The sequence below is a fragment of the Enoplosus armatus genome, chromosome 9 (assembly GCF_043641665.1).
Source record: "Enoplosus armatus isolate fEnoArm2 chromosome 9, fEnoArm2.hap1, whole genome shotgun sequence".
NCBI lineage: Eukaryota > Metazoa > Chordata > Actinopteri > Centrarchiformes > Enoplosidae > Enoplosus > Enoplosus armatus.
In genome coordinates this window covers 21876513-21899040 of record NC_092188.1, presented here as the reverse complement: position 1 = coordinate 21899040, position 22528 = coordinate 21876513, and the positions used below count along the sequence as shown (strand labels likewise).

The following is a 22528-nucleotide window of genomic DNA, read 5'->3' as shown; positions in this document are numbered from 1 at the left end:
CATAATGCATAACAAAGACAGAAATCCATGTTTGTTTTTACTGTGAGGCAGATGATCAACAGAACAACATACAAAACAAGACAAGTGCTGCATTCTTCATCCATTTTTATCATCAGACACCAGTCATTTAGCTGGATCGCACTTACAATATATACAACCCAGGTGCATTGGAAGTTGTTTACATTGTTAGATCTACAGATGGGAGTAACATAATGTTCATAGATAAAAGAATATGCAACTTTATGTAAATATGCAAAAGTGACACAGGTGTTTCTTTCGGGCTCTCTCAGGTGATTGAGTCTCTGGGCATCATGATCTACAAGGCTCTGGATTACGGGCTGAAGGAGAACGAGGAGAGGGAGCTCAGCCCTCCTCTGGAGCAGCTCATCGACCTGATGACCAACATGGCCGAGGCTGAGAGGGAGGCCTGCCCCGACGAAGGCTACGAGGCCACAGAGGAAGAGGATGAGGCAGAGGATGACCCCGACAACATCTCCAGCGTTCACGGCTACAGAGATATCTTCAAGGTAGGTACAGTAGCTGAGTCAGTGACTGTGTCTTTTCTCTGCTTCTTGGCCATTGGTGGCTTTTTATGCTTAAGCTAAGTAGCCAGTCGTTTTGACTGATTGCAAACAAACCATTGTTGCTATTGCTGGAGGTGTAAAACACATCATTTCCTGTTGTCAGGTGGCAACAGCTAATTCGAAACCACATTTAAAGCTGCACTCCTAAATATTATTATGTTAACAATGGCTCAAATGACTATGTGTAATATGAAAAGTGTTGCTCATAATGATGAACCCTCAGAGAATGATCTCCCTCACAGCTCTACAGAGCATTTTAGCGTCTTTCAGCTCATTGTTTTGGTTTTACAGCCAGCAACTGAACTGTTTTGGTCCAGTCTCACCGCTCTCATCGACCTGTTTTGCATTCAACATTTTGCAAAAAGTATTATCAGCAAAGTATGAAGAGTATGAAATGTATAATTAGACATTATGCAGACTGGCTCCCTTCAGACTAATATATTATTATATTATTGGTATTATTGGATTATCATTAATGACAAGTTAACTTGTTAGCATTTATATGTTTTCGCTGATTGAGCTGAAGCTGCTGTAACTACTTTATACACTGGTAGTTATTATATAACTGTGCGTCCTATATTGTAATCTCATCATGTTTTAGGCAAAAATGTTAGTAACTAGTAAATATAGCTGTTAAATAAATCTAATGATGTAAGAAGTAATGTATGTATGTAAGTCTTAAAATGGGAATACAGCTAAACATTGACTAAACATAACCCACTGATGGATTCCAGGAACAGACGATATCATCAAGGGTAGCTGTTCAGGATCAGTTGTGTGTGTGTGTGTGTGTGTGTGTGTGTGTGTGTGTGTGTGTGTGTGAGAAAATGAAAATGTTAAACATGGCTCCGAACACAGAGATTAGAACCACCGTGCAGACTGGGCTGCCAGCCTCATCCTTGCTGGGAGTCATGCATCTCTGTTGTCCAATGGAGCACAGAGTCACTGTGTCAGTCGTCACATGGCCTCACACTGTTTACATAATGACCACAGACCCGGTCACACACACACCAACACTGCCCTCCAAGGAGATGTATCTGAGCAGTGTGGCAGTCTGGCTGGCCCGATGGCTAGCTAGCTGTCAGTTCCAATTGTTGTCTCTGTATTTTTCACCCTCAGACCATTCGCTCTCTGTGCTCCCCCAGTTTACCTTTTGTCCTACTAACCCTAGCTGACATAGAATACACTATTAACTTAGTGCCACATGTATACACGGAATGTAACTGTTTGCATTTTTGTGTGAAATAACAACAATGTTCACCTTCCCTGGATACAGCAGTTTTTTTTGTCGCTCCCACTCGTGTGTGATGGGATGTGGGCTTATGGAGAGACGGTTGTCTGGTATTTTCTGTGTTTAGTGAAATTGTCTCCAACTGGAATGCAGTCTGGACAAATGGATGCCAAGAGCATGCCAAGCATCAGCCCAGGGTACCTTCTGTTCCTGTGAGAGAGACAAGGGCATATTCTGTCATCGCTGTTGGACTGTGTGTGTGTGTGTGTGTGTATGTGTGTGTGTGTGTGTGTGTGTGTGTCTTGTGAATTGTGTTCAGCAGTCAAAAACAGTTGTATACAAATGTCTGCAAATGTTCTTTTTTGGGGGGTATTTCGTTTTTAGAGTGCTTAACATAACCTAGAACCCCTATATTGAGTATGTGGTAGTAATATCAAAATATTATGGATATTGATCGCCGTTGGTCGTCAGTCATGTCTGTGTCATGCCTTAAACAGACGCAGCTGTGTGAAGTGTGTGCTGAAAATCTCTCTGTGGTTCACTGTCTCCCTTGTAGCTGTGCACAGCTCATCTGCCCAGTCTGTCAGACGCCCCCAGTCACTACCAGGCAGTGTGTCGGGCTCTGTACACAGAAACCAGGGAGCTGCGCACTTTCCTGGAGAAGATCAAGAGTGCCAAAGAGGTGGGTCCCCATCATCATCATCATCATCATCATCATGGCTGTGTGCTCGTACTGCTGTTTCTTTCAGACGCAATTCATTGCAGTTTAAGCCATCAGATATGTGTTTTAATTTCACATTACACAGCAGATATAGGAACATTATTTTTTGGGTATAGTTAATGCAGAAACTCTCATTTTATAATGCTACTCTTATTTAGAAACACTGCCTCTACTGCCCTCGAACGAAAGGTTACGGCACGATCACTGGCCTTTACATGAAGGACATAGCGAGGCGTCAGAAGATTTAGTACTGTGACCTTACATACCCCACACACCCCACTAATCAACATGACTCTCACTCTCTGTGGGTGCACCACTGACAGTGCTGGCAGGGGCCATACATTGTGGAACTGCTGGTGCCCAATGGTTATTCATGCGAAAAAACATGATTGGCCTATATATATTTATGAAGGGTTTCAATTCAAATTGAAAAAGAAATCTATATTTTAATAACACATGGTGATTATATTCTCTCACATGTTGCTAGTTTGTAAATACACACAATTTATGTTCAGTATTTGTGGATTCTGGTTATGTTAAGGGAAAATAGTATACAGTGGTGTTTAACTTTAAACTTGAGGGTAATCAGTCTATAGTCGTATGATGTCAGTTTTTCTCTCTGTATAAAAGGTTCAAATGAGGAAACCAGCAGAGCATAAAAGTCATATCTGAGTGAGCCATCTTGCCTGTTTCGGTAATAAGCCATCACTTCTGAGAGGAAGGGCTGGGTCGCGGCATGTAATAGGCATGGACACACAGAGACGTGACGGCAGCGGTCAGACGGCTGCGTTTCCTGTGTGACAGAGCAGAGGCGCTCAGCTGACGCAGAAAGGCATCCGTGGTAATGACCGTGGATAAAGAAATGAACGAAACACATCAGCACGCAGCCTGTATTCCTCAAGCTATGACATGACACCCACCCCAACTCTGCCGTTCGCTAATAGCTTATCATTCTGTGCATTACTAGTTGATTTCAACATGTAGGAACAATCGGACTAAACCTGACCTGTGTTGTAGATTGTGTGATATGAAACGTTAAAGCCATTAACAAATGTACGCAAAGAGCACAAAAGTAAGAGTGGAGGCAGCGTTCTGTATCCATCCATCAAAGCTAATTGCAAGGTTTTGTGAAATCAGCACCCAAAGATCTTCTATACATCTGTTTAAATCCGATTTCCGAAAGGTGTTTTAATGATAACGATTTTATGATAATGTTGATTTAGGAAGACTTTGATGGTCATTTAAGTGAATTTGAAACTTTGAACTGAGCCTTTTCTCCTGCTTCGCTTGTTATCGTCTGTCAAGTGCATACGTGGTTAGGGACTGTCTAAAAATGATTAGTGGGGGCGAGGGGGTCAGAAAAGGGGGAGGCTCCTCCCCGACAATAAGCTCAAACTCTTTAATTGCCCATTGTTAAATTATGCATCTTTTTTTGGTGGAATATTTTTCTTATCTAAAGTGAAAGGGTTTTCTCCAGCCATTTACTGTTGACTGGTTGGATGGGTCTCCCTGCTCTTACAAAATCCCAGCATAGACTTCCGTAAGAGTTCATGGTTTCATGATGGCATATATGCTATTTCAGAGAATATTTAAAAAACAAAACAAAATATATGTACATTTTCGCAATTTTTGGGCACAAACGTGGTCAAACTTGACAACAGTGAGTACAAGGACAAAATACCAGCTACGAGCAGCTTCGACACAAGCTGGCCTACTGTACGTCACTAGTGTTGTAATGTCCAAGCAGTCCGATGCAGCCGTGCAGTGCGTGGATGCAGGCTGTGCTCTCACACCCTGCTGGCTGACAGGTTGAAGTGGGCCACTGTGACAGAGGGAGTGACATGTTTGTTGTGCGCGTCCGACATTGATGACAATACCTAGAGACATGCTGAGTTCAGGTTCTCACAGCTATTATTCAGACAGGCATGATGCAAATAATCCCGCGTGAGGGACCTATTGTAGCGGTAGGAGGATCTGTGATGTAATATGTTTCCAACTTGTCCGCATACCGCAAAGGATTAATGCTCCCTCAGTGTATTACTGGTATGCTGCCTGTTATGGGTCATGTGTCCATATTCAAGAAAGGGGGCTGGCACATGACTTCCTATTATTTACCTCAGTGATCTGCGATTAGCAGGTTAGCACAGTTAGAATGCATCATAATCACCTGCTTTCTACTTCGTGAAAAGGCTTGAAAAGTGGCTTGGAGAAAATGAGTTCCTAATATCGTTATTTAATCACAGGTGCATTATCGGCTCATTTTCTCACGTCCCCCAAGTTCACATCGAGGCTGTTCCTCTAAACGCAGAGCCTTGTCATGTTGCTGTACGGGGTCTCTGATTTTTTTTTTATTCTCCAACTCATTCATTAAGATCAAGTGCAGGAGTCATTTTGTGCTTTGTTTCTCCTCCGGAGCGTTTTGGAGCTCAGCTGTGGGTTGGAACATTTCCCGTGGTGTGTGTGTGTGTGTGTGTGTGTGTGTGTGTGTGTGTGTGTGTGTGTGTGTTTATGTGTGTTCCACCTCAGGGTTCCTTCCTGCTATGCACTACTGCTGCTGCCCTTTCAGTGTGCGTAATGCATCTGAATGAATAGAGGGGATTTGGTTGGTTGCATAACTCTCTGTTAGGAGCGAGAGGACTGATTGCAGGGTGAAGAAGCCTGAGAAAGAATCCCAAAACAAAAAAACAGGACATTTGGGGACGGCAGTCTTTTTAGCCTAGAAATGAAAGAAGTAATGTTTTAAAAAATCATCATCACTATGTTTATATATATATAATATAACACTTCTTAAAACACACTTTGCTAATTCTCTGACTTTTCATCAGGTCAAAATTTTAATTTGTCCAATACTTTGGTTGAGGACCAAATACCTGCAAAACTAATGACATTCCCATCACCCCCAGCTGTACTTTGTGTATCAGTCACTATGCCTAAGTACAACCTCACAGAGCCAGTAGCATGGCTGACTCTCAGCCTCAGTTATTCCCCCTTTGTTATAGTGTATAGTGTATATATGTGCCGTAATGATTGTAAAACAAACTGTACCTATGTATATGTCCATGTCCAAAAACCATTACCCTGCTTATTTGGTGTTGGTTCTTTGTTAAATGTACAACATTAAGAGGATAGTTGAAAATGCAATAAACACAAATTATAAGATTTAGGTCAACAATAATCTTAATTTTCTCCAGGTACAGAAAGCAAATAGTACATTACTTCACTGTCCTCATCAACACACACGGAAGAGTAAATTGTTGTGAAGCCTCATGGTGAAGTGGTGTGTGTGTGTGTGTGTGTGTGACTGTGTGACTGTGTGATTGCATATTCATGCCTGCCTGCATGGATGCATTCACAGATGAGTGTGAGCAGGATGCGTGGGTGTGTTGTGTGATTTTCCCTGTCTGTTAATGTGTGTATGTCTGTGCCTGTGTTTATCTGAGTTTCTGTGTGTGTGTGTGTGTGTGTGTGTGTGTGTGTGTTTGTGTGTGTGTTTTTTATATATACTGTATGTGTGTGATATACCCAGGAGTAAGATGGGCCCTGGACAGCCCTCCCACCCCCACTTGCCACTCTGTATGGCAGAGCTGTGCCGACCCACGGGGGATCCATCTTTATCCGTCCACCACTACCAGCCATGGCTGCCAAAAAGAGTTGCTTTGTCTCTCCACAAAGACGCCTCCTGCTGCTGTGAGATTCACAGAAAAACAGCTGAATTAGAGGAGATTCACGGAAACAACTCCGGCTCCTGTTTGCTTCTCGTCAGCTGTTGAGAGCTAAAAAACAAAAAACAAAAAACAAACAAAAAAACAGTTAGAGCTGAAGAATCCCAGACTAGAAAAAAACGAGACATTAGATGCAGTCGGTAATTGGCCTAATCATTCATGTGGACTTCAAATGCTGCCCCCACCCAGTGCAGAGAATACTGCTTAATCAAATCATTTGAAATGGAAATATGTGGCTTTGATGTGATTTCACGACGCGCCAACTCACACCAATGAGATAATGGTGTTTAAAAGCATGTGAAGTGATCTCTCTTTATGCTCTTCACTGGCTAAATTGGCAGTGTTTTAATTTGATGGGCCGTTATAAGCCATTAAGCACTTCAGTGTTACCCTGTGACACTGCAGTACTGTATAAACTGTAGGCATGCGAGAGTTATGATGCAGCCAAATGCATTATGTTGCGTGGGGCGTTATGTAACAGCTACGTTGAGCCTGGCGGCCCAGTCGAGGCAGCTGTTCCCTGGCAGGGTGGTGGTAAATTGTGATTTCCCCGGTGGGTGGAGGTCTGAACTCGGCAGTCAGCTGAGCAGGCTCCCGTGATTGTCTAATCAAACTCTCCGCTGTGACATATTTTCTGTCTGCCTACCGCTTTAAAATGCTCACACACTTTTTGTTTCCTTCTCGCCCTCTCTATTACACACACACACACACACACACACACACTGACATTGTCCTCTGTTGAACCTTGAAAGCACTAGCAGAGGAATGCTAGGTTAGCTCCGTGTTTCCCACAGATAGGCTGTCAGTCAGGCTGCCGGTGTTCTACAACACCCTAATGGCCTCACGTTGAGCAGGTTCACACAGGTGTCAGGATGGAGGAGCCGGGCTTACTGTTGACTGCCGGATAACAAGGGTCCAGGTTTTTTACTGCTACCTCACGTGCAGGGAATTTGTGATAAGGCTTTCCTTTTTCTGAGGGCTGATACTGTTTGCCAAGAACATGCTAGCAGCCCTGCGAGGCTGAAGCGCGTATTTTAAAACAAAAAAACCCCCAAAAACAGATAAAAGTCTGATACATAGACGTCGTGGTTAAGTAATGTGAAGATGGCAGTGGTTTGTTATGCTAACCTGCTCAAAATGACAACATGATAATGTTTAGCGGGTAATGTTTACGGTGTTCACTGTCTTAGCTTAGCGTGTTAGCATGCTAACATTTGCTGAAATGCAAATAGGCGTTTTTCCACAGGCATTTTGACTTCATATGGTGGGAAATCACAGTTGTTACTAATAACATTATCCAAGTGTCCCAGTAAGCCATGACAGGGTGACAGTCAGCATGCACAAAACCAGGACTGTGAAATGGAAGCAGCTAAATGGAATTTAGCCTTCATTAATTTTATTATGTACACATTTTCCCACAATGTCAAGATGAAGAAAAGCCCTATCAGCAGGGCTGCCAACTTTTCAGTTTAGTTTGGAGTGAGATTCGGTATCGGTGAAGTGCACTTCAGGAGTAGGCCTTCTGTGACCTTACACACCGCAGGGGTCGGGGTCATCACTCCTCAATCCTCAGGAAACAAAAAAAAGGATTTGAATACCATTTTCTGCATTTCTTCATGCTTTTGTCACATTTCCAGCTACTTAAAAGCTACACATTAAGATTAAGTTGGCTATCATGCTTATCATTCTTTAGCGCCGTGATGTTATGACTTAGTTTTTCACTGCGTGAGAAAATGAACGTCTGGCATGAGAGCATGTGAAAAGTGTCAATGCGTGAGAGATGGATCAGTCTGGAAACTAATTTCATGGCTATCCATCCCATAGTTGTTATTATATATTTCATTCCAGACCAAATGGCTGATCAACCAACATTACCATCCAATGAGCACGGCTAAAAATGCATTCATTGTATTTTTAAAATGAAAAGCCCAATATCACATATCATAAAACAGCTATATCAATCAGTTATAATCATCCCTTTCGTAGACAGTTCTTTTTAGGTGGCACCATTCTTGTGAGGATACAGTGTTTATGTGATGATGGTGACTGGCGCATCACATCTTAAAAGCTTGTGTGTTAGCTGTCTGCATATTGAAAAAAAAAATCTTTTAGCTTCTTTATTACCTGACATCTTACAACCTATTTCGTCTTTCATATTCAACCTCCGTCTCTCTCTCTTTCCACCAGAACCTCCGTAAGATGGAACAAGAGTCATCGGAGGAGCCTGGCCGAGACCTGAATGACCTACAGAACGCTGACTGGGTAGGCACCCAGACTCTTGACCTCTGACCTTCAGCCTCAACTGATCATTTCTCCTGATCAAAGTCTAAATTACAGGGGGAAAGTCACACCCGCTTTTGGTTTCATAACAAAGATTCTCCACAACTGCATGTTCACATAAAAAAATCTGTATGAATGCATGTTACACTCTAAATAGGCAGTGATTAAAGAACTTCTCAGGAACCATGTTGAGATGGATAGAACCACTCCCCTTGATGAACCCTCCTTATTCTGTGTGCACAGAGAGGTCAGAGCACAGATGATTGCTATTGTCCAAATACATTCATATTGAAAGGGTCGTGGTATTTTTTGCTCCCACTTTCTCATGCTGCCCTTTGCTTCCTCCGTCAGGCTCGATTCTGGGTTCAGGTGATGAGGGACCTGCGTGAAGGAGTCAAGCTGAAGAAGGTGCAGGAGCGTCAGTACAACCCTCTGCCGATCGAGTACCAGCTCACTCCCTATGAGATGCTCATGGACGACATCAGGTCCAAACGATACAAACTGCGGAAAGTCATGGTCAGTGTCCAACGTGGAGCACATATAGAAACGAATGCATTGTTGGATCATTGTCAATTAAACGTCTTTGTGTTTTGGACTGTGGGTCGGACAAAACAAGACATACAAAGATGTCACCTTGAGCTCTGGGAAACTGTGATGGACAGTTTTCACTTTCTGAGTGACACTTTTTTTTGGACATTTCACAGACAAAACAAAAATTGATCAGTTTACTCCAAAAATACAAATTAAGATGAATAATCGAGCCATTGCTGTCTTCAGGTCAGTGTTCGTCTTTTTTCTATGTTTTATCCTATTCTGTTGTTTCAGGTAAATGGAGACATCCCACCCAGGTTAAAGAAGAGCGCTCATGAAGTCATCCTGGAGTTCATCAGGTCCAGACCACCTCTCAACCCTGTGAGTACAACTTAAGATCAGCCTGTATTCATTAGAAGAGACCAGTTAGCCGTCTTCAAATGAAGAAGTATCAATAAACATTCAGCTAGCAACAGTGGTTCCCAAACGTTTTAGGTTGGGGAGCTAGAAAATGCTAATTTGACGTAGCTAATGTCAGAACTATCATGATTATTAATTGACAAAAATAGATGTCACCATACTTGAAAATGTATGGTGTGAAAGCAAACTGATTTAGATTATAGGAGATATGCGGGGGTGGTGATGAACAGGCCTGCTGGCGATAACCCTGTCTGTTTGTCAGTTGTTGCACTTCACTCTACTTACCCCTTCCATCGTTAGTTATACTTTACACATCATCAACCTGTGCTAGGTGTCGGCGCGTAAGCTGAAGCCACAGACTCAGCTTCCTCCAACGCTGCACGAGCGGATCCTGGAGGAAATCAAAGCGGAGCGGAAGCTTCGACCGGTGTCGCCTGGCGAGGTCCGCAGGGGAAGGCTGGGTAAGGATACTCATCGCCTCTTTGTCCCGGCTCCTGTTACTTTTTTTTTTTTAGACATTAGTTGCACGCACACTCTCATGCACATGAAAACATACTTCAGTCTGAAATGTGTTTTTTTTTTCAGCTGAAGTATGGAGCCGATGCTTGCACCTGCTGGGCATCTTGCGCAAATTAACCGAATTCAAATGAGAGATGTGTTGTAGCTTCATTATTTTGAGCTATGTTTCAGTTCCTTTCACACTTTTTTGCACTATTATTTGTGCCTCTGCTCTTTGCTGTTGTAGCTAATGCTGCCTAACTTTTCATATCTGTGTTGCAACTAATGCCTATTATTGTTTTTGTTGACTACATCGCAGTATAGTGGAAGTGGTACATGAACAAATGCTAAGTGTCTGCAATTCCATTAACACTAACAACGCTAAAAACCACTACTGTTTCTGAATGCCGGTAATCTCTCACCATTGGCTGTGGCTTATTTGAAATCCTATTATCTCCCATCATGAAAGTGGTTATACTTCAGTGATCTAAAACTAGACAATGAGCATGCTATACCCCTGCATTTCTTGCCAAATACAAGCACCCTTTAATGTATTACAGTAAGTCTTGCCTTAACTGACCTCCTAATCCCAAGCGATAACTGTCCGATGCCATGACTGTTTCTCGTTGCAGTAATTCGGCCACTTAGCATGTCTTTCAGTTTTGATGCGTCAGGTAAAGTCTCCCTCGCTGCTTACCTGGCTTTTTTTAATTTATATATTTCTTTCTGTTTCCCACCTTGTTGTGGCTGCTCATCTGCTCTCCCAGCACACACACACACACACACACACACACACACACACACACATCAGACCTTCTGTATCAGCACACTGCGCGCACATTTCATGTCATGCTTCAGTGGTTGGTGATGGTTGGCCGTGGTCTGTGGAGGTGAAACATGGTGATGTGGGACACTGGTTTGACACATTGACCAGGTGGTAATGCAGTTACCTGGGGGTACATGCAGAGTAGCTCAGCTAATTCAAAAAATATCACCTCACGTGACGTTGAGCACACAAATATGATTAGAAATGAGTGGGATGATCTTTTTCATATTTATTATTGCAAATAACTATAACGATGGGCTGGCTGCACAGGTTCCCACCAACCTTTTATTGGGAGTTTGCGAAAACTACTTAGCATGTGAGCTCAAACTAAAATAACACAAAATAAATGACCTTGAGAGTAACTGCATTAAGGGACTTGGACTCCGGCTACGGTAAGTAGTCACTGTTCCTTGTGTGCAACCTTAGAGAGGAACCATCATTGCTGCTCTTTGTTGAAAGTTACCCCCTTGACGAAGCAGCTGTAGTGATAGGGTGATGTTATTGTATGACAGGCATTCTGAAAACAATTTTGTTTTGTACTATTGATTGTATATTTATTGTTCATATGAAGAATAAAAATGATTTCCCATTTTTAGTCTGCAAAATAGCAGAGATCAAACTGACATTTACATACATTGTCACATTTTTTCCCCTTCCTTTTGAATCTTCTTTCTGTGGTAAAAAACAAAAAACAAAACAAAAAATAAAGCAGAAGACAGCTGATAGTCATTATGGTGGTAACATGTAATATGGGCATGTTCACTACTATGGCAGTGTTTAGATACTGAATTAATGGCCAGTGACAAGTTTTATGTACAATGTCATTGTTTCTTCCTTTTTTTGGGGTGTTATTTATTATTATGTTTATGTGGAATTCTGAAGGAAGGAGGTGTGAAAGTACGTCATCGTGGCACTTCAAATCTTTCTTCTTTCTTTGGAGGACATCATTTTGGCGTTATAATCCTACTGAATGATAAAACTGTAGCGGCCTTAAGAGCACAGCTCATATGGTCCGTCTTATCTACAGCTCCTGTCAAACAAATTGACAGGGTTGTATCACTCCTGAAAAAAATGTCCCTGGTCTCTAAACACTCAGGAAAAGTGTCACCTTTGCCAAGTACATCATCTGTCAGATATACTGCGGTAATGTGAATCTTAAGTAGAAGTGTGTGCAGCCAGCCATCTCATCAAGGAACAGCCGAAAGAGTTACTGCCACCTCTGTGTCTTCAAGAATCATCAACTCCGTACAAACGAGTCTTTCATGTAGCACGGTGACTTTGCAGAATTTAATCAGGGTGCAGATGGATCAGTGTGCAGCCTCATGCTCTGCACAGCACTGGACACTCAGAAAACTGAGGTATGCTCTCTGAGCAGTGGCATTAAATGCATATGACCAATTGAATGAGACGGTTTTGATTGAGGTGATGAGGAAATACTGCTGAGGCAGGCGAATCAGAATAATGCTGTGCTCCACTTTCCCTCTTACTGAAGCCAGTGTCTCTCGTCACACCACAAGCTTTATCGCCTCACGCTTACTCATTCATGCTGTCCGATAATCTGTCTGCGTGTGTATGTGTGTAAATACTGCCCTCCATAATGGATCATTCTCACACAGTGTGAGCAGTGTGATTCTCACTTTGCTCTGTATTTCATGGGGAGATGGTACATGGTTTCTTCCGGAACAAGAAGATAGTGTTTCAAGGAGAAATCCATTTCACAAGATATAAACACAACTCTTGGTGATGTATCATGCACTTCTGGGTCCATTTTGTTGTTTGGTGGTGTTTTGTTTGTTTTCATTCCCCATAACTGGCAATCCTACTGGGATGGTTATAATATTATATAACATACACTTATTTGCTTTCTTGCCAAGAGTTAGATGAGAAGCTTGGTACCATTCTCATGTCTGTGCAGTAAATATGAAGCTAGAGCCACGAGGTGGTTAGCCTATCTTAGCGTAAAGACTGGAAGCAGGGGGAAACAGCTAGCCTGGCTCTGTCCAAAGTTTCGCAAACCAATTTAACAAAACATTATAGTTGTAGTCTTAGAGTTGTAGAGCTATATGAAGCTGTGTGGCTGCACACATAACACATAAATATCCCCCAGCTGATAAGTCACACTTTAAAGCTATGTATATCCTAATGCAGCCACCTTTGATTGAAAGCAACAGATTTACCAAAGAAGTAAATTAGCCACATTCAACCACACAATAATGCAACGACTGCATTAGTCGTGACATATTGTTGGGATCTAACAGCACAGACATGCCAAGTGGTGGAATATTCTTATAGCTATCCTAATGAAGGAAGTGTCCCCTTTTAGGTTTTGGCAAAACTCGCAGTATGCCTCAGGATTTGTTCCGTACTGGATTAGGTAAAGTATAAGCACGGCTGTGGTTTGGAAGGCCTCGTTAACCCTTAACCCAATTACCTTGTCTGTCTGCCTCCCTGGCTGTGAACTAATCGATCTCCTCTATTTAAATATTTGAATACTGAAGCTTGGCCAAGACATACTGTGTAAAATTATGGCTTGGTTGGTTTGTGATTGCTAAAGACTAAAGCCCGGTGATGTAGTCTCTCAGGAATCCTAGGCTGTAGAAAGACAGTTAGCTCTAGTCCAGCAGCAGAGACAGAGCTCCTGTTGAGACGATCGGCTTGTGTGGATGCTTGTTCCACAAAAAAGAGACTGAGGGGAGAAAAGAGGGAGGTTTCAGCAGCTCTTTATCTGTCTTCTGCAGCACTCCACTGTCTCCTCTTCTCACACCCCCTCCCTCTAAACCCTCTTTTCAACCATTTTGCGCTCCTAGAAACCAAAGCTAGAGTCAGGCAGCTTGGTAGGTGGTTGGTCATCATGGATTGGTTTCTATCTTTGGACCCAACAACGACCTAAATCCCAGTTCAGAGTTAAACTAATTCATGAAAGAGGCATCCATGCTCTGTGTGTAACACCAGCCTGCTCCTCAGACCAACTTAACTCACTCTTCCTGACCTCTTTAACCTTGGGATGAATCTCAAACCTCAATCCTCTGTGTAGGATTCATTGCATCTTTTCACCGTACATCCCGTTAAAGCACACTGTGATTTGAAAACAGTTTCCCCTTTTTCGAGGGCAGAACAGATAAAAGATGAGATGAGAAGAGTAACACAAGATGCAAGGAATCATATGAGGAAGTGTTTTGAGAGTCATCTCAAGTGCTTTTCCTCCCTTTGTCTGAATGTCTCTTGTATGTGGCTCTGTGCAGATGAGTTTAGTCCATACATGGGCAGGAGGGTGTCCAGCACTCTGTCTCTGACCAATGGATCAGAATCCTCCAGGGTAGAACCCTCCGGATCTCAGTCTGCACCTCAGAGGAAGAGGCTCCTGAAGGCTCCCAGCCTCGCCGAGCTGGACAGCTCGGACTCTGACGTCAGTATGAATTTGTTTGTTTGTGCGTGTGTATGTTTGGGATGGATTTTTTTAGAAATCAGACCTGGCATGTGCTTGTATATTCCATTCATTCAGGATGAGATTGTTGGGCGCAGATCAGCCAGCAGCTCCAGTGTGGCTACGTCTTTGATGGATGATACATCCCCAGAGTCTGTGCTTGGGAAGAAAAGTGAGTCAGGAACTATTTCTACACCCCTGTCACAGCTCAGTGGCCTCCTCGACTAAACCATACACTGACGGTGATCTTACAGCCTCGCCAGCCATGTTTCCCCAAGATTTTCCTTTTTTTGTTGCTGTTTAAAATCAGAAGTCCTTGAGCCCTGAATTAACCAGTCAACGAAATCTTTAAGATGCCTCCTTCTCCACCTTTTAACTCTCTTTCCTCTATGAACACCAGCTCCCCCCATGTTCCTGCCCATCTCCTCTACACCCCAGCCGGAGAGGCGTCAGACCCCCCAGAGGAGGCACTCCATCGAGAAGGAAACCCCGACCAATGTCCGACAGTTTCAGCCGCCCTCCAAACAGAGCTCCAAGTCTCTGGTGAGTCAGACATCTTTTCACGTACTGTATGTCCTCAGCAGATGAAATGTACCAGTATTAGAGCATATTACTGTGGGCTCTCTGAGGACAGTGTAGCCTGGCAAGGTTTTAAACTGCCCTGGCCACAGATCTTGTCCAGTAACTTAATAAGGAAGACAGAAAACATGGAGAATGGGGGAGGGAATCTTTACAGAGAGGCAAATGAGGGTTGAAAGTAAACACTCACTGTTATCTCTCTTATCCTTTTATTTGCGTGACATGTGTCTTCCTGGATCTCTTCCCTCTCCTTCTTCTATAACTAAATCCACTGTGTATGCTTGCATTGTCTCCTGGTGTGACTTCATCAAACTGCAGAAACCCCTCTCTTCCTCTCCCCCACACACACCTTCACCTTCTCTCGTTCAGGTTGGGACGATAGCTTCGTATCGTCCCTGGATCCCCCTCCTCCTCCTCCTCCTTCGCCCTTCTCCCTCCACTCTCCACCCTTTGCGGAGCTCCCACCCTATCGAGGCATTTGTGTTGGGGTTGGTGAAGGCAGTTTTTGCTCTGTGCAGGGGCATTTCCACCAGAGGAAGAGAGTCGGACAAGGTTTGCCAGTCTCCCCCAGTCCATCCTGGGATGATAACTGTAGCTGCCCATCCCCTCCTAATGCTTCCTGCTCCAGTAGAGATCATTCACCTATAGAGCTGCTGCCATCATAGACTGAGGACAAAGTGCTTTTTATCTGTGATCCGACAGATAGTGAGAAATATCTGTGTCATTCACTTCACTGCTTTGGATAACATTTTAACACTCACACACAGGTAGGTAGCTGTAGCTTAACCTCATTTAAATCTGCTCTAGTGTTGAACAAATTATTTGGTTGCTAGAGGTGAGATGCTGTTCAGGATTTCACCTATTTCTGAAGTCAGTTTTTAAGTTGTCTGAATCATCCTCCCTTCCTTGCCTCTGGTTTGGTTACCAAGCAGCATACTGTGTCAGGTGTCAGGTGTCATTGTTCTGGCTCTTTTATTTTCTTTTATTTCTGGCTGTTTGTATAGGCGCACCTACACATTTAATGTCTTTCATACCTCTCTGACAATGAGCTTACACTCCTAGCAGAATGATACCAGAGCAGATTTTGGGGTCGGAGTTAAAAGGTGGGGAGAAGAAGCAACAGCAGCAGAGTCTGGTTCTGGACTGGATGTAGGCTGTTCCTCTGCTTCACCCAGACTGCTGTTCAAGCCATTCTGGATGTGGAGTGGAGTTAGCAGGAGGTCCAGCACTGGTGGTCAGAGGAGCTGGTGGAGGAGTAATGACAGCAGAGTCTGGTTCTCTGATTGGTTCAGTGTCTTGAAGGTGACCTGACAGACTATTGCAGTTATAAAGTACACAATACTGGAAATCAGTCTTCATGAGGAACTTTTAGAGCTAAACCATCCTGTGATCTGGTGTTATGGTACTTAATGAGGATGTTAAATATCTCAGCAACTAAGTAACTCTGTAGTAACTCACATTGGTGCATTGAGGTCAATGGCGTCCAGAGGTTTAAGGGTAGTGATAACAGCATGAGCATACTGTATATTTCCATAATCCAGTGTTGGACCTCTTATATACTGTATGAGGACATGTTATGTGAAAGGCTGATGGTGCTTCCCTTCAAAACGAATTAAAAAAAACATCTTTTTATTACATTAAACCAACAGCAATTTTTCTCCAAAAGTATATTGTGACCCACCTCCTGTCAGTCACAACCCGGTCATACCAACATACAAACCAAAGCACAAGTCCATCAAATGAAACAAAATTTACCTTTTTCTTTATTAAGGGTAAATAAAGACGTTTAGGCAGGACATTTGTGTCAGGATATTTGCTCTGAAAAACAACTACACTAATGAAAAAAATAGCATATATTATCTAAGACAATAAACCAATGTACTGAGATGCACAGAACTACAGAAAATATGAAATGGTGGGGGGGGGGGGGCAACACAAGACAATCAGTTCCCAGTTTGTGAGCAACTCTGCTGCCCTGCACTGCTGCTGGAATCATGCCTTCTCTTCTCTCCAGTTGTTTACGCATCATGATCCCACTCTGAATCTGCCTTTTTTTTCCTCAGCGAACATTGAGAACAGTTTTAGGACCCAAATGTAGTCCAGACCCACACAGGCTGCTCTGAAAGGTGCAGAGGGGTGGCTGTTTGTGTACTGAATGATAAGCACTGAGTCTTGTGTGTTGGATCTGCTGTTGCCAGGGCCACTCACTGTGCGTGCGTGTGTGTGTACATGTATATGTGTGCAGGAGGAGTTCTGTTTCCCTGTGGAGTGTCTGTCTCTGACGGTGGAGGAGGTGATGCACATCAGACAGGTGCTGGTTAAAGCAGAACTGGAGAAGTTCCAGCAGTACAAAGACATCTACAACGCTATGAAGAAGGGAAAGGTAACTTCTCCTTGTATGACACATGTTTCTTGTATCATGTGCAGTATAAAACACCAAGTGAATGCAGTTACAGTTGTAACTGTAAACTGTTCTCAATGAGTAGGCCTTTTGAAATGATGTTTGCATTAATTGCTTTTTATTTTAACATCTACTTCATCTTTTTATTGCAGCTGTGCTTCTGCTGTCGAACCAAAAGGTTCTCCCTTTTCACCTGGTCCTACATCTGCCAGTTTTGCAAAAAGTAAAACCTCTTACACGATGATCTTCCTCTTTTGCATTTTAAATGGAAACGATTCAGAAGAAGGTTTTCATTCATATTTTCCTCCGTTTTCTCTCTCGTTACTCCTTGCAGGCCTGTGTGTTCACAGTGTTGCAAAAAGGTAAGTCAAACAGTCCAATCAGTTGCCAGTGCAGCATGAAATCCTGCTGCCATTCGTTCTGATCCGTCAGCTGACAGTAATGTGGTGCCATTCAAAAAGCTGAACTGTACTTTAGAGAGCTCTCCTTTTTACCTTTAGAAATGTGAGTCTAAACAAAAACTGCGTATCTTGCTTCAGATCAGTTAAAGCATTATTGCAATCATAATGTATTGCTGATGCTCCCAAATATAACTTAATATAACTTTCCTGTTTAGCATCTGTGCTATGTTTCAAGATGCATACTGAAGTAGTTCAACAAAGATTTTAAATCCTCTGAGTCGTTAAGTGAGGACATGACGTTTTATAAAAATGTAGGCCTATAATTTTCATTTTTTATATAAGCCTTCTTCTTATTTATGTTCATGTGTTCACTCCAACAGATGCGGCTGCCATCCAAACCTTATTCCAGCTTGCCCATCTACTCCATTGGCTCGACCAACACTCTCCCCAGGGAGAGGGTAAGCGCCATGACTGCTGTAGGACAAGGACTCTCTGTGGCTGGAGGGCCGGGGCCATCAGCAGTGGGAAGGGCCACGGCTCCCCCCACTTTGAAAGGAGCAACAACAGGAGCATCTAAAGTAGCTGGAAAGGCCTCTGGAGCAGCAGCTGCTGCTAAATCTGAGAAATCCTCCAGCAGCCCACAGCGCCACAGCATTCAGAAGACCATGTCCAAGTAAGAGCTGTCAAGAGCGCATGTTATGTCCAGATATAATAAAATCCTCCTCACCTGGCTGATATATCCAGTGTGCATGTTTGGACTATAGTGCACAATCACTGACATCTAGTGGCTGAAAATTACTATGATCAGATCAAGTAAAAGATACACTGAGTAGTAAGACTTTTATTTTATCAACTGATTAAGGACAAAGTGTTGTGTATTGATATATACAGTTATAAACTGCATTTGACGGTCCTTATATAACCAAATTACAATCCGTTCACACATTGGCAATAGAAGCCATTGATACATGTAAATTGTTACGCGTGAACGTAGAAGTCCCCCAGCAGAACTATAGAGTCCCTAGGCGGCACCTATTGCAGGACCACCCAGAGACTCCAAGAAGGCCGGGTAATCCAGTGCATAAGCACAAACAACAGTCAGAGACCTCCTCCCTGTGACCGATGGCAACCAGTGCCATGCAAGGTGCTGGCCTCCATCGGGAGCAACTTAGGGTTCAGTGTCTTGCCCAAGAACACTTTGACATGTGGACAGGGGGAGCCGGGGGTTGAACTGCCGACCCTCTCTACCTTGCTTTACCTCCTGGTAAACAGTGCTAAACACTGCACCACCATTATTTTACATGGGTTGGACAATTTAAACTAAAACAATCCACATGAGTAGATACCACCACAGGTTAGTGAGAAAATAAATAAAAAAATGTTTTTTGTAATTAGGGTGAAGTGACCCTGTACAACATTTGTTTATGACCACCCACTGATTGGGTTGCCTATGACCTTGGATAGTTTGAATAATTAGTCAAGCTAAACCAAACTGTAATAACAAATTCCTAAAACAATAGTGTTCTCCAATCCTGTTCATGCCAAACTGACCTCCTGTTTCTGTTCAATGTAGGCTTTCAAAACACGGCTCTTTAAAGTCTCATGAAGAACTGGAGCTTCCCCCAGAGCTGACGGAGGACTGGGCCACCATGGAGGTGTGTGTGGACTGCAAGAAGTTCATCACTGACATTATTGCCTCCAGCAAGCACAGCCTGTCACTGGCCACCAAGAGAGCTCGCCTAAAACGCAAGACCCAGTCCTTCTACTTGTCCTCCCCTAAAGGAAGGGAGGAGTATCGGCCCTCTGAACGAACAATCAAGGAGATCTAAGACTCTCTCTCTCTATGGCTGCTTCCAGCTCCAATGGCACAATTATAAAGACTGAACACTGGTTATGATCTTACTGTACATGTATACTTCAGTCAGATAAAGCTGTCAGAATGGCTGATATGAAGCTCGGGGGTGGACAGTGTGTTTTTTGGTGCCGTTCCTGATCATTGTGTACATCTCCTTCAGACAACAGCATACTGTAGATCTGCCAATCTTTTTTTTTTTTTTTACCATATCATAGATGATCCTTTAATCTCTGGCCACAGTGTTCGAGTGAAGAACTACCGTGATGACAAATGGCTCAAAGTGGAATGACTTCCCTCCCCCTCTGATGGCACAGCGACGCAGTCCAACCCAACTCACATTCAAACCAATAAGCACAACAACGATTGATGTGTGTGTTTGACTTTCTCAGGCACTGGCACTGCAGAAGACACAAGGCCTGCCAAGAGATCATGTTGTTAACTGAGAGTGACACTCAAGAAATTATGGAATATTAAACTGTACATTTTGTATGGGTTAATTTAGTTTTTTACACGTGTGTGTGTACAGTAAATGATTGTTCGATGAAAAGTCACCCTCTTAGCGGTTTTATTTTGCTGAAGACTTTCCCACATTTTCATCTTTACAAGCAATCACTTTTTCAATTTTGCATCACATTTAGAAATCGTCATCTGTTTTTATGCAGATTTAGTGCCAAATAATGACTTCTTTCCAATCTGCGTGTCACCCCCAAAGAAAAGTACTTTCCCCAGATGTAAGTGTGCAGGGGTCTTGCAACAAAATGATGTGACAAACTGGGCCGACCCCTCCTTATTAAAGCCTGTGAAAACATGGTTTTAAATCTCTTTATTACATTAAATATTCAAGACTAAATCAGCACCGCTCAGGTTTTAATTAAGAATTTAACACTCAGCTAATCTGCTTCATCAGGATTGTGGGGATATGATTTGACCACATTTGATTGACAGTGGTCTGGCACTCCAACAATTGTAGTACAGCACTTCCATAAAGTAAGGGGACTTGTGAGAGACAGGCTGTAAAAAGAATGGTCAAAATCTGAAGCTGAAGAGGCTGAGATATGGTTCAAGCCAAAAAAAAAATGCTGCAGCCGCTCCTGACTGGTAAATACCATAGAGGGTATGCGCTGTTCGTAGTGTATGTTGTGTTCATGTTGGACCACATCGCTTACAGTAAGAAGCATATTTAAAGCACATTTCTTAACCATACATTCATTCTGTATGTTCATTTGCAACTATATTTTACTTAAATAACTCAGATGTGCACAAAGTCAGGTATAGAAACATTATTACCTGCAGTACCATGTGTAGGATTTCTCAGAGTCGCTTTTTAATCATTTACAGGAAACACCTGCATATTTGTTTTTTGCATTTTTAAATGTACCTTTGCATTAATAAATATATAGTACATATCACTTCACTTTTCTTTACATTAAGTTCCTGACTTGTGTTTGTATTATGTAAAGATTAGTCATAATAAAACACCTCATGTTTGTGTTTTTGTACAGATGTACAGTTTATGAAACCAAGTTCACTGTACAGGCAGCAGAAAAAAAGCAACATACTGTCTTGCTGTTCAACACATAATGTAAGTCTTAATATAATGCCTTTATGATTTCCCTCCATCCTCCAGAGTCTCATTAGCAGGGAGAAATACCTGACTTGTGGCCTGGATGTCCATTTGATTCTTCATCACATTCCTTATCTTCCTCCTTATGATATTTCTGCCTTAAGAATTGCCTTTTACGATCACACTCATATGTTGAACAGTCATCTACTGTAACTGTACATACTTTGTTTCTGATGGTCTGTTTGTAGATCAGCTCTGTGTTGCCTTGATGGTATCTTGACAGTGAGACTGCTGTAGATCTGTGTCTCCGAGGGGGGGAAACTATCCCGGTACAGTGTGTTCTGGGGAGGAGTGGGAAGTCCACAGAAGAAACCTCACAGTGTGACAGCATCATGCATGTACTACGGTGTAGCTTGTACCTTCAGTCTGTATTACCTTCAAGCTGTAACTCCCTGCAGAGAGTGCAACAAATGATGACTACAACAATAAACTGTAATGCAATACCTGATCAAAGTATCTGGATCATCTTCCTTTTGCATTTAAAGGTCCCATATTGTAGAAAGTGAGATTTCCATGTCTTGTTTGATTATAAAGCAGGTCTAGGTGATGTATAAATAGTGTGAAAGGATCAAAACGCTCAGTCCACGGAGAAATGCAAACAGCCTGTATTCAGAAACTGTGCCTTTGAACGAGCCGCCAGGACTCCCGTAAGGTTGTGATGTCACAACTATACAGTTACGGCAGTCAGCCACGCCCCGCAGCCGGTCATCTGAACCAGGCACAGCACCACCCACCAAGTACAGGGACGCTCATCCACCCGCTCAGTCTGTCTGAGTTATTGGAGCGCTCTGCTCAGGACGACTCTTCAGGTTTTTGGAGGTTGTTCAGTTTGTGTAAAACGGCTCGTTTCAGACAGAGGGGGAACTGAGGGGCTGCATGAAGGGCCAGCAGGAGATAAATAAGGACTTGAACGGTGAATCATGCAAAGCTACTCTAGTCTACTCAATCTGCCAGGTACTGGTGACCCCTTCAATGCCAACGAGGGTCCTTAAGAAATCTATTGAAGAAGCTGGCTGGCTGTTGATGAGATAGGGGGCAATGTAGGTCTGGGGGTCAGTATCCAGTCTACACAAGTCTCAGGCTTGACACAACAAACATGAAAAGCAGCCTGGTGGACTACATTGGATACTGGGAAGGGCCCCAGAAACAGCCACATCCTTTGTCCTGTGTAGTACTGAGGTGTTGGTGTGATACATGCCAAGATGAAAAACATATTTTCAAAGTAAAAGAATTAATAAAATGTCAACTTTTTGAAATGACACCCCATTATTGTCCGCTGAATGATCGGAACAAATAACACACTTGACACATATACGGTTGATGATCATTTGTATGTTGGATTGAGACATTTTGTATAAATGCTTTGTGCTTTGTTTTTGGTAAGGGTAGATAAATGGAATGCTTTGTGTTGTGCAAGTACTACTAGAGAGA

At 42.9% G+C, this 22528-nt stretch overlaps 1 protein-coding gene across 1 annotated transcript; it reads left to right on the top strand.

The window, feature by feature from the left end:
* Positions 1–358: 358 nt before the first annotated feature.
* Positions 359–20264, top strand: spire1b (spire-type actin nucleation factor 1b). The gene is made up of 15 exons (XM_070911493.1): positions 359–527; positions 2372–2497; positions 8446–8520; positions 8890–9054; positions 9364–9450; positions 9821–9950; positions 14056–14219; positions 14316–14409; positions 14638–14780; positions 17062–17199; positions 17370–17440; positions 17552–17579; positions 17999–18076; positions 18209–18291; positions 19192–20264. The coding sequence occupies exons 1-15, from the start codon at positions 396–398 to the stop codon at positions 19445–19447; spliced, it is 1770 nt and encodes a 589-aa protein (XP_070767594.1). The 5' UTR covers positions 359–395; the 3' UTR covers positions 19448–20264.
* Positions 20265–22528: the final 2264 nt, after the last annotated feature.

Bases quoted from the DNA above. Each gene is read 5' to 3' on its own strand.
- spire1b (XM_070911493.1), top strand. From the start codon at position 396: ATGACCAACATGGCCGAGGCTGAGAGGGAGGCCTGCCCCGACGAAGGC. The intron at 14,220-14,315 runs GTCAGTATGAAT...CCATTCATTCAG, and splicing joins TGGACAGCTCGGACTCTGAC to GATGAGATTGTTGGGCGCAG. The intron at 17,200-17,369 runs GTAACTTCTCCT...TTTTTATTGCAG, and splicing joins ACGCTATGAAGAAGGGAAAG to CTGTGCTTCTGCTGTCGAAC.